Consider the following 12,729-nt stretch of genomic DNA (forward strand, 5'->3'; position numbering starts at 1 on the left):
ATGCTTGCCTACAGAGGCCAGTGCCCTCTCCATCGCCTGGAAGGCAGGGCTGCCCGAAGAGGGATGGGAGCCCGGAACCAAGAAAGACAACTTCGGAACCGGGGTCACACCCCGCTCCATTGAGCCTGCTCCCAGGAATGGAAACTCAAGCTGGATCTGTACCAACAGGGCTCCTGGCACCACGGACGACAACGTAGAAAGGGTCAGCGCTGAACTCTGATCCGAGGAGCCTGTAGTCCAATCCCGGGACTGAGGAAGACCTGGTTCCAACGGAACCGAAGGCCAAAGGGTCGGCTCCAGGGCCAAAGTGAGATCCACTATCGGCACTGAAGCAGAGGGTGCTGAGAGGGGCGTCGGTGCAGGGGGGCTTTCAAAACCTGCAAGGAGAATGAAGGAGGACAGTAAGATGCTATCGGCACTGAAGCAGAGGGTGCAGAGAGGGGCATCAGTGCAGGGGGCTTTGAAACCTGCAAGGAGGACAAAGGAGGAGAGTAAGATGGAGTTCGTGAAGCAGAAATCCCAAGTCCTAGAAGGGATTAGGTTTTTGAATCAAAAGCGGGATCCCCCTGGCTGTCAGCACCTGGTTCACAAGGTGCACCACACAGAGTTCGGAGAGGCTCCTGGTGGATCTAGTGGATATCCCGGAAAGGGACTCTGGATGCACTAAGAAGGGACTATAAGCCTGTCCCAAGAAGGGGTCCACAGATGGGGAATATCAGGTCTGTGCTTGCACATCTAATGGCACCACCGTCTCCAATTACGATAGTGGCAGTAGTGCCCATCTGAGCTAGTGGAACCATGAAAAGGCTCAGAGCCATAATCGGGGTTGAGATCAAAATCTTGGTTTCAGCCATAGTCAGTGCCACAGACATTGACGGCGCCAAAGAAGTCGGTGCCGATGCAACTGACAGACGGTACCAAAACCGGTGCTGTGGACGAAGACTTCTGGGCCAGAGCAGGAAGTTATGGTTTAGGTGGTCTTTCCTTCTCACCAGAGGGTGAGGAGAGAACGGAATGTGGCCTCTCTCTCTCTCTTTTCTAGGAGGTGGTGAACCCTCCGACACAGAGAGAGCCTCTGAAAAAGGCGATTTAAGAAGGCCCTTTAAAATCAGTTTATTCTTAGGGTCATTCAAGGTACGAGAACTAAAACCCTGACAAATAGAGCAAGGTGGTTGTACAGAGAGATGAGGCACTCCCAAACAATAAACACGGTCATCGTGAGTGTCACTATTCGGCATTTTTCTCCCACACTTCAGCCATTGTTTGAAGCCTGAAGTGCCCTTTTTTCAGACATGATACACCAACATAAATAAAGTACCAGAAAAAAGATTACAACAACAGAAACAATACCACAACCACAGCTTAGTTAGAAACACAGAAGAAAAATACCAACAATGGTATAGGAAGATTACCACAGCAGGTAGAGAGAAGGGAATGTACCAGCAATAGTACAAAGATTACCAACAGGTAGTTGATAGGAAAGTTGGAAAAGTAGGAAAGAGACTTGGCGATAATCAGGTAGAGCAAAATATATGAAGTAACACTTTCCAAAAACACTAATCTATTCAGAAATATCAAAATATCAGAGAGTTATTGGAGAGCTGGCTTGAACGTGGCTTTATGGCTACGCGGCAAATGAGATCTGAGGTAACAGGGAGAAGGAGGTTGTGGGTAAAAGCTTAGCTGGAGAGTTTTTGGCTGGCACGAGCTTGGTACAAGGCCAACTCGGTTCCGAGGACGGACCCAAAACCCATCAGTGATGAATGGAATGAAGATTAACAACATCAGATCAAAAGTTTGCAGGCCCATCAACCTCTCTGACAAAAGGACCCATCAGTCTACTTCTCTCTTCCTCCAAAATCACGGATTCCTGTTGACCCGCCAAAAGTAGTTTCAGTGAATGTAAGAATTTAAAAGATGTTTGCCAAAACTACATTTAGCTAACATCCAGGGAAAGATTTCTTTTGAAGAAAGGCAAGCCCCCTACCCCTCCCCCAAACCAAATTATATATTCCAACTTCAAGGTTGAACAAAAATTTAGAAAGACGCAAACTCCACTGTGGATGAATGTAGTTTCAGAGAACTAACTTTGCTCATTTCACATTCACTTAAAACTACTTTCAGTTACCCGACACATTCTCATATCACTCACCACTACAGAATGTGGTGTCTTTCTCTTTATAGCACCATCCCAAAATACCTACATTTTTCCCCAACTCTCACCTGCCAACTTACTGTAAGTCGCTCTAACAACCCCTTCAACCATTCTTCCTTGGTTCTATTATCTTGCAAAGACCACCACTCTCAAAATCCATCAAAAAGGCTTGTCTCAGCTGTCTGAAACTCTTATTGCTGACATCTGCAAACTCCCCAGTCAACACTTTTGAAACTTGCTTCTCATACCAATTTCCTCCTCCCAATTCATATGTTTCTCCCCTAGTAATTTCTTTCTATCCTCTCCTTTTTATTGTTTCTCAGTTACCCTCTCTAATTATTCCCACTATTAATACAAAAAAATGCTGCTTTTTGTTAAACTATTCCTATGAAAGACTGCTTCACCTCTATCTGTTGCTTCTTACAAATATTTCTCTTTTGGCTATTTCAGAGCCATAACTGTTTTAATTATTTTGGTACTCATGCAGGTTTTCTACAAGCTTCAGCTTTGCATAAACTACAGTTTTCTGGCATTTATTCATTGGTATTTGTATATACAGTTCCTAGAGCATCATCTGTACGTTATTACTATTTAATTCTTAATTCTTATATGCTGCCTAAAGCCCAGGTCAAGGTCTATAAGGATTCTGTTACTAGCCCACTCCAATTGTTAACAAATGCAAATAAAACAAAACAAAATTGAATTAAATGAGTAGTTACTAACCGGGATAACTCTTGGATTATTGGAGATTAGATCACGAGATGTGACATGGCGTGTTTGATCTTCATTGCACTTCACATCCAGGTTGAACTCTATTGAACATTCTGGGCAGAACTCATCACATGTACAGTCCTGAAGGAGAACAAGATTAAATACTGAACAACTGAAAAATAGCTTTTAGTTTGTTGTTTTATATACAAATAAGCAGAATGCAATAAATTTGCTCTTAGCATAAAGTACAGTTGTGTACACCTACCATAAATGTAGATGTTCGAGTGTCTTCACTGTTGCAGTCATGACTGTAGGGTTCTCCCCTGCCGGCAGGCAGCCCTCGGTCGGCCAGAATCCCAAAGTCTGGGTCCGGCGTCGACTGTTCAACCATGCTCCCTGACGTCAGAGCGCCAGGAGTATAAAGCTGACAGCCAACGCAATCTTCTCCAGTTTTTCTTGCCCCAGATGTCAGGAGTCCCAAAATGAAAAAGGTCCCATAACCTTTGCAAATACACCTCAGAAGAATGGTGAAAAAAAGGAAATACACAAAAGTAAAAATAAGAGGGGACAGGAGGGAGGGAAACCCAGACTGCAACAGTGAAGACACTCGAACATCTACATTTATGGTAGGTGTACGCAACTATACTATGTTCATCGTGTTTCACTGTTGCAGTCATGACTGTAGGGTAGAATCCCAAAGCTGAAAGAAAGGGAGGTGGTCATAAAGAGGAAGGGGCGGCTAAAAGGCCCTGCAAGACTGCAGAGGCAAAGCCTGCCCTAGACTTAGAGTAGAGAGGTAGATTGTAGTGCTTAGAAAAAGTATGCACTGAACTCCAAGTTGCAGCTTCCAAAATGTCCTTGGTAGAAACTCCCCTGAGGAAGGCCGCAGAAGTGGCAGCAGCTCTGGTGGAATGAGTCCGTATACTCCCTGGGATTTGCTTTCCATGGTGAGAATAACAAAATCTGATTCCATGAGCAATCCATTTAGAAATGGTCTGTTTTGAAATGGCTTTACCTTGGGAACTTGAAGCATAAGAAACAAACAATTGTTCTGATTTTCTGATGTCCTTGGTTCTGTTCAGGTAAAAACGTAGTTGTTTGTGTACATCCAAGGAATGCAAGATCCTTTCCCCTTTATTTTGAGGAGTGGGGAAAAAGGTTGGCAAGTGGATAGTTTGATTTAAAGCCACTTTGGAAACCACCTTAGGCATGAAGGTAGGATTAGTTCTTAAAGATACCCTGTCTTGATGAAAAATAATACAAGGTTCCACAGCCATAAGAGCTTGTAACTCTGAACCTCTCCTGGCAGAGGTTAGGGCCAACAGGATAGCTGTCTTCCAAGATAAAAACTTGATGTTAGAAGAGGCAGCAGGCTCAAAAGGAGGCAAGGTTAGTTTTTCCAAAACATAGTTGAGATCCCAAGCAGGAATGGGAGGAGATCTAGGAGGTCTTAAGTTCTTAGCTCCACTGAGAAACTGTCTCATGAGCTGGTGGGAAAAGATGGGAGGGTCTGTATTATAATGAGCAGAAATAGCAGAGGCATGTATCTTAATGGAAGAGAAAGAGAGACCCTTATGTAAAAGATCTGTCAAGTAAAGTAAAATTAAAGTAATGTTAGGAAGAAGAGGATCAGAATCCTGAGCCTGCATCCAGGAACAAAATCTTTTCCATTTTCCTGCATAAGAATTTCTAGTGCTAGGACGTCTGGCTTCTAAAATGACATCCATAATCTGCTTGGGCAGTAAAGAAGAAATCAAAGGCCCTGGATTAACCAGGCCACCAGGCTGAGAGTTCTGGCATGAGAGTGTAGTACCTGACCCTGATGCTGGGACAGAAGGTTCGGAGACGGAGGTAAAACCCAAGGGGGCTCCAGGCATAGGTTTTTTAAAGTTGGATACCAAAACTGCCAAGGCCAATTTGGAGCCATCAAGATTATCATCTTGGGCTTGTCCTCTTTTATCTTCAATAAAACCTGTGGAAGAAGAGGAAGAGGCGGAAAGGCATAATCCGAGAGGTTCCTCCAACTGAATGACAGGGCATCCACTTTCCAAGATTCTCTGTGAAAGTCCTGGTGCAAAAATTCTGTAGTTGATGATTGAGATGGGATGCAAAGAGGTCTATGTGAGGACATCCCCAGACTGCTGTTATCATCCTGAATATTTTGGTGTCTAGCATCCACTTGTGTGGATCCGAAAGCTTTCTGCTCAGACTTGTCTGCCAGGAAGTTTTGTTTCCCTGGTAGAAACTGAGCTTGAAGATCCAGATTGCAAGCTAGAGCTGTGTTCCATAGATCCATGGCTAGTCTGCAAAGGGGGTAGGAATGAGATCCCCCTTGCTTGTTTATGTACCACATAACTGTGGTGTCTGTCCGAATTAGTAGTTGTCCTGGTTGTAAAAGATTCCTGAAGGCCAATAGAGCTTTCTGAATGGCTAACATTTCCTTTAAAGTTGATATGCAGGTTCTTCTGATCCTTTGTCCAAAGGCCCTGCAGACAATTGCCCTGAAAATGGGCTCCCCAAGCATAATCCGAGGCGTCCGTGGTTAGAATCTGAGTGGCAGGAGGTAGACGAAGGGGTTTCCCCTTTGTTTAGAGCACATGCCCTGGACCACCAAAGAAATTCCTTTTGAAGACAAGGAAGGACGGAGATCAGTATGTCTAAACTGTGGCAATGCTGAGACCATACACTTTTTTAGGTACCACTGTATTTTCCTCATGTGTAGTCTTGCATATGGTACGAGAAGGATGCAGGAGGCCATGTAACCCAAAGCCTGCAGGAATTTCCTTGCAGATAGTTGAGTTAGAGTTGCCAAGGTTTTGAAAGTTGAAGCCAGCTGTAATTGTTTTTCGGATGTCAGAAATGCCATCTGGGTTGTGGTGTTTAGAAGTGCACCCAGAAAAGTTATCTGTTGTGTTGGTGTCAAATTTGACTTTATGTTTACAGAGAATCCCAGGAAAGTACAGTTTTGTACCTACCATAAATGTAGATGTCCGATAGGAATGCATCTGCAGTCCTTACAAATGGGGTAGTCCTGTCGTCAGGCAGCCCTTCGGTCGGCCGGATTCCAAAGTCTGGGTCTGGCTTCGGCTGGTGTCGCACTTCACCCGACGTCATAGCTGCAGTTATTCGGGTATAAAGGCATCAGCCGACGCCATCTTCCTCAGTGTTTCTTGCCCCAGATGCCAGGTGCCCTCTTAGATGGCTAAATTTGGATAAATGGCAATGTTTCCAAATAGTAGAGAGCAAACACATAAAATAAGCATGTATGTACATATATACAAACAAATACACCATAATAGATCCCCCCCAAGCTAGCTGAAGGATGGCAAATACCCTAGGAGTACCACAGAGGGGAAGGTGGGTGGTATCCTGACTGCAGATGCATTCCTATCGGACATCTACATTTATGGTAGGTACAAAACTGTACTATGTCCTTCAAGGATGCATCTGCAGTCCTTACAAATGGGTAGAATACCATAGCTAAACTAGGGAGGAGGAAAAAGTAGAGATTATGGTGTAGTTAGGATCCCTTGCAAAACAGCAGTGGCAAAACCTGCTCGGGATCTAGAGTATAAAGGTAAATTGTAATGCTTGGCAAATGTATGCACGGAGGTCCAAGTAGCAGCCTCTATAATGCCCTTGGTAGCCACTCCTCGTAAGAAAGCTGTGGTAGTGGCTGTAGCCCTTGTGGAGTGAGGCCTGATATTCTCTGGAGTTTTCTTTCCATGGTAGGAGTAACAAAATCTAATGCAATTTCCTATCCATTTGGAGATTGTCTGTTTTGAAATAGGTTTTCCTTCCTTTCCTGTTGCATATGTTACCAGAAGCTGGTCAGTTTTTCTGTTGGACTTGGTCCTGTCCAGGTAGTAGCGTAATTGCCTATGTACATCCAAGGTATGCAACAGTCTTTCTCCCCTGTTCTGTGGGTTGGGGAAGAATGTAGGTAGGTGGATAGCCTGATTTAAAGACACTCTGGATACCACCTTAGGCATAAATGTGGGATTTGTTCTCATGGACACTCTATCTTGATGGAAGATCAGGAAGGGTTGCACTGCCATTAATGCCTGTAGTTCAGAGACCCTTCTTGCTGAGGTGATTGCCAGTAGGAAAGCAGTTTTCCAGGATAAGTATTGTAATTCTGCTGTTGCTGCTGATTCGAAAGGAGGAAGTGTTAATTTTTCTAACACAAAGTTCAAGTCCCATGCTGGCAATGGTGGTTTCCTGGGAGGTTTTACATTTTTAATTCCTCTCAGAAACTGTCTGAGTAGAGGATGAGAGAAGACAGGAGGATCCAAGCTGTATTCTGCTGAAATAGCTGATGCATGTATCTTGATGGAAGAAGAGGACAGGCCTGCATGGAAGAGCTCTGCCAAGTACTCCAGGATGTTGGCTATGTTTACTAGCGCCACATCTTCTCCTTTTGCAGTACACCAAATGAGGTATCTTTTCCATTTTGCTGCATAATTTTTTCTTGTTGAAGGTCTACGAGCCTCAAGGATTATGTCTTTAACCCTTTGGGATAAATCTGGGTTAATTGTCCTTATGTAATGTTCCAGGCAGTTAGCTGCAGAGTTTTCAGGTTTGGATGCAGGATGTTGTAGTTGTTCTGTGTTAACAGCAATGGGATCAGGGGCAGTGTCCATATTTGTTCCCGAGACATGCTCCTCAGCAATGGGTACCAATGTTGTCTTGGCCAGTCTGGAGCTATCAGAATGATCCTTGGACGTTCCTCTTTGATCTTCAAAAGCACCTTGTGCATCAAAGGAAGTGGTGGGAATGCATAAGCTGTCAGGTTTTTCCAACTGAAAGATAGGGAGTCCACCAAGCAAGTGGGTGGTACGTCCTTGTACAGAATTTCTTTAGCTGGTGATTGAGTGGGGATGCAAATAAGTCTATTTGTAGTAATCCCCATTCTCTTGTGATGGCTTTGAAGATGTCCGGATGCAGCATCCATTCGTGGGCATCTGTGGTAGTTCTGCTTAAAATGTCATCCAGAATGTTTTCTTTTCCCGGTACAAAAATTGCTTGTAACTGAATGTTGTAGCTCAGAGCCACATCCCATAGGTCCAGTGCCAGCCGGCATAGAGGATATGAATGTGTGCCTCCCTGTTTGTTGATGTACCACATAGCTGTGGTGTTGTCTGTCCTTATCAACTGACCTTCTTGGAGAAATGGTCTGAATGACTGGATTGCCAATTTTACTGCCAGCATTTCCTTTAGATTTATGTGCAGGCGCAGCTGGTCTCGAGTCCATAAGCCTTGTATGCACTTGTCCAGCATGTGTGCCCCCCAACCGAGGTCTGAGGCATCTGTCGTGATGGTTTGGCTTGGTTGACTGTTGCAGAAGGGCAATCCTTTGTTTGATTGACAGGCCTGAGCCCACCATAGGAACTCTTGTTTCAGGCATGGGATTATTGGAATTTTGGTTTCTAGGCTGTGCTTGTGTTGGGACCACAAATTCTTTAGGTACCACTGTAGCTTTCTCATATGCAGTCTGGCATGAGGGACCAGAATTATGCAGGATGCCATGAAGCCTAGGGCTTGCAGTACTTTTCTTGCAGTTAGATGGTTCTGCTTTGTTAATGCCAAGAAGTAGAGAGGTAGTTGCTCTTGTTTTTCTGCAGTTAGGAATGCCATTTGTTTTGATGTGTCCAGCTCTGCACCCAGAAAAGTTATTCTTTGGGATGGAGTCAGCCTTGACTTTTTTATATTGACTGTATATCCCAGGGCTTGCAGCAGGTAAATGACTCTTTGTAAGTCTTCTGTTAGTTTGCTTTTGTTGTCCGCTTGAATCAGGCAGTCGTCCAGGTAGGGATAAATTTGGATCCCCTGAAGTCTGCAATGAGCAATTACTGATGCCAGGCATTTCGTGAACACTCTGGGCGCAGTAGATAAGCCAAAGGACAATGCTGAGAATTGATAATGCTCTGATCCTGCAAGAAATCTGAGGTATCTTCTGCAAATTGGTCGTATGGGGACGTGCAGGTATGCCTCCTTGAGATCTAGAGTTACCAGCCAAGACTCCTTGCCCAGCATGGGAAGAAGCTGCTGTAGGGTCAGCATTTTGAATTTTGGAACAATGAGGAATGTGTTTAAAGCGGACAGGTCGAGAATAGGCCTCCATTTGTTCTCTTTTCTTGGTACCAGGAAGAGTCTGGAGTAAAATCCCTTTCCTTGCTCCATAGATGGTACCTTTTCCACAGCTCTCATTCTTAATAATTGAGATATTTGCTTTAGAGCTTCTGCCCTTTGAGTAGGTGGTAGGTTTGGCATTCCTCTCTTTCCTGGTAGAGTATGGAAATGGAACCTGTAACCTTGGTCTATAGTTTGCAAAATCCATTTTTCCCTTGTGATGCAATGCCAGTTCTTTGAAAATAAGGTTAGCTTTCCGCCTAAGGGTGCTTCCAGTTGTTCCCTGGTAGGCGGTGCCACATCCAAGTCACTGTGATTGTGTTGTTGTAGTGGTGGTGGCTACGTCCATGCCTCGCTGGTTGTTACCTTGCCACTGGCGTCCCCTGTAGGCACCCCTGGATTGGTTTCTGCCTCTTTAACGCCTATTCCTGCCTCTCTGTGTCTTAGAGGAGTCTGGAAAGGACCAATTTTTGGAGGGCCAGTTCCTGCTAAACCTTGGAGGTTGAACCTGTAAGAAATCTTTCACTGTTTGTACAGATTTCGCCTTCTCTTCCATCTTCTTTAGTACCTGCTGTGCAGGGGAACCAAATAAATTGACCTTGTCCATGGGTGCATCCAGAAGCTTAGATTTGATATGGTCTGGTAATGCCTGCTCTTTCAACCATGCATGTCTCCGGATAACTGTGCCAGTCATGGCTGATCTAAAGGAAGCCTCCAGTGCATCATAGCCACATTTTAAAGAATGGTTACTAACCTGCTGTATGTTATGTACCATTTCCTGAACATATTTTTTATCTAGAGATTCTTCAGAGGACAGCTTTTTAGTTAACTGGTCAAGCATAAACTCTTGATATTGAATCATATGGAATTGGCAATTCAAAGCTCTAGCTGACAATGTAGCAGAAGTGTAAACTTTTTTACCCCATCTCTCTAAGGATCTGGATTCCCTTTCAGAGGGGAGGGGGTTTTTTGCAGATGTAGTTGCTACAGCTTTAGGCCCCTGGGAGATAGTCTCTGGATCTGCAAAAGGAGCCTTGTATAAATGGTGATGCGTGTCCGGGACCCTGTAGAACCTATCGGGCTTAGCAGGGGCCGGAGGTAATGAATCAGGAGCAGTGCAAGCATCATTAAATGCATCATCTACAACAGAAAGAACTGGAGGTATAGCTAAAGGCCTATGCTGTGGCAAATGTAGAAAGGTTCTAAGCCTTTTTCTGGAGTCTGAGAAATCTTGCCCCTGCCACTGAAATTGTTCCCTCATAGCATGCAAGGTTTCCCCAAAGGAAAATTCCTCAGGTGGAGAGGCTGAAGGAATGGACTCTTCAGCATCAGTCTTCGTAAGGGGAATAAGGAGCCTCTGGAGGGTCTGTATGTTCTGAGTCATCAGAGGAGTCATCTATGGATACTGGTTCAGGGGGCTCTGCTCTAGGCCTCTTCTCTGGAGGTGGATGAGGGACCCTGTCTGGATGAGGCTGGGAGCCACGAATTAAAGAAATGAGATCCTCAGCCAAAGAAAGCATATGGGAACTGGTGCTGGGCCTGTGAGAGGGGGGCTTAACAGGCACCGTTTCTGAAGCTTTAGCTGCTTTAGCCCTGGCAAAGGCCTTAATAGACATGGCTGCAGGAGGCCTAGCAGCTCCACGTGCAGGGGTTGAAATATCCAAGCGAATAGTGTCTGATAATTCCTGAGAAACCGCAACAGAAGGTTGGATTTCAGAAGCCGAATCCACCAGGCTAGAAGAGGCCTCGGTAGAAGGCATGTTTTCGGCCGGGGGAAGAACCGCTAGCTCGGTTTCAGCCGAAACCGAGACACTCGTGGTTGGCTTAACCGCGGTTTCGGCCGAAACCGCGGACCGCGAGTGTCGGTCCTTTTCCCTGCGTTTTTTGGTAATTTGTGAAGTCGGAGGGTCCGACAGCATGATATAAGCAAATTCAGAGCCGAAAAACTGTTATGCAAATTCTGACCGACGTCTAAGCGTCCGTCGGTTAAAAGAACCACAGGCTAGACAAGCTGCTACGTCGTGGTCTGGGCCTAAACAAGGTAAGCAGTAAGAGTGGAAATCTTTATGAGGTATTTGTTTCCCACAAGTTAAACAGTTATTCACTTTTTCTGACATCGGCTGAGGCAAGAAAGAGTCCCCAACGGGGTACTTAGCTTTTTAGAAGTCTTCGAAGTAGTATTCGGTATGAAATCTCTGGTTCTGACCGACCGGCACTTGCGAACAGCTTCTGCTTCGGGCGCCACATGGCAAGAAAGACTGAGGAAGACGGCGTCGGCTGATGCCTTTATACCCGAATAACTGCAGCTATGACGTCGGGTGAAGTGCGACACCAGCCGAAGCCAGACCCAGACTTTGGAATCCGGCCGACCGAAGGGCTGCCTGACGACAGGACTACCCCATTTGTAAGGACTGCAGATGCATCCTTGAAGGACATCTTGAGGAGGTCTTGTACAAATTCTAGATGCTGGAGTAAGACATCCTTGCTGTCTGCCTGAATTAGACAATCATCCAGATAAGGGTAAATTTGAATTCCCTTGAGTCTGCAGTAAGCTACTACTGGAGCCAGGCATTTGGTGAAGACCCTGGGCGCAGTAGACAATCCAAAGGGCAGCGCAGAGAATTGAAAGTGCCTTGATCCGGCCTTGAACCTGAGGTACTTTCTGCGATCCTGCCTGATGGGAATGTGTAAATATGCCTCCTTTAAATCCAAAGTTACCATCCATGCATCTTTGGTCAGCAATGGAAGTAGCTGCTGTAGAGTATGCATCTTGAATTTTGGAATCTCAAGAAAGGTGTTCAAGACCGACAGATCCAGAATGTGTCTCCATGAGTTTTGCTTCCTTGGGACTAGAAGGAGCCTTGAGTAAAAACCTTTTCCCATCTCGGAAAGAGGAACCAGTTCTATGGCATTCATAGCCAAAAGAGCTTCCACCTGGTTTAAGGCCTCCGTCCATTGATGTTTTGGAAGGTCTGGCCATCCGCTTGGCCTTGGCAAGGTATGAAAATGGAATTTGTAACCTCTTAAAACCACATCCAAAACCCATTTGTCTTTGGTTATTTGAGTCCAATTTTGATAAAAAAGAGAGTTTTCCTCCGAGAGGGGCTTCCAGGCAAGAAGTTCCTGTAGCCCAACAGAGGGAGTCATTGAGTTTGTTTCCTTTGAGATTGTGACTTGCCCTCTCCTCCCCTAGGGGTGGAAGCAGTCCACTGTCTTGGTCTATAAGCAGCTTGTGTTTGAGGCCTCCCTCTGGAGCGTCTATATCTACCCCTCTGAGGCCTGTCTGAAGTGGGAAAGGACCAATTTTTTGAAGGCCAATTCCTACTAAATCTAGGTGGCTGTACTTGTAAGAAATCTTTAACTGTTTGCATGGATTTCGCCTTATCCTCCATCTTTTTAATCACCTCTTCAGCTTTTGATCCAAACAAAACATTATGCTGAACAGGAGCATCCAATAATTTAGCCTTTACTTGTTCAGGTAAATTTTGTTCCTTTAGCCATGCATGCCTTCTAATGACTGTGCCAGAGGACGCAGCCCTACAAAAAGCCTCCAAGGCATCAAACCCACAGTGTAAACCATGCTTCCCAACCTGTTCAGTGGCATGCAATAAGTCATGTAATTCCTTATCATCTGCACAGGCAGAAATGGAAGTAAGCTTTTGTTTTAAGACAGACAAGAGAAATTGCTGGTATTTAAGCATATGAAACTGACAGTTTAAAGCCCTAATGGA

At 45.1% G+C, this 12,729-nt stretch overlaps 1 protein-coding gene across 1 annotated transcript in view; it reads right to left on the bottom strand.

The window, feature by feature from the left end:
• Window positions 1-12,729, bottom strand: part of POLR2C (RNA polymerase II subunit C) — a 455,631-nt gene that overhangs the window by 228,927 nt on the left and 213,975 nt on the right. Inside the window, exon 5 of the mRNA XM_044081501.1 lies at window positions 2,879-3,007. Coding sequence (XP_043937436.1) covers window positions 2,879-3,007 — 129 coding nt within the window. The remainder of the gene's footprint in view (window positions 1-2,878; window positions 3,008-12,729) is intronic.

The sequence above is a fragment of the Protopterus annectens genome, chromosome 8.part0, assembly GCF_019279795.1.
Source record: "Protopterus annectens isolate FY-2018-M chromosome 8.part0, PAN1.0, whole genome shotgun sequence".
Lineage (NCBI taxonomy): Eukaryota > Metazoa > Chordata > Ceratodontiformes > Protopteridae > Protopterus > Protopterus annectens.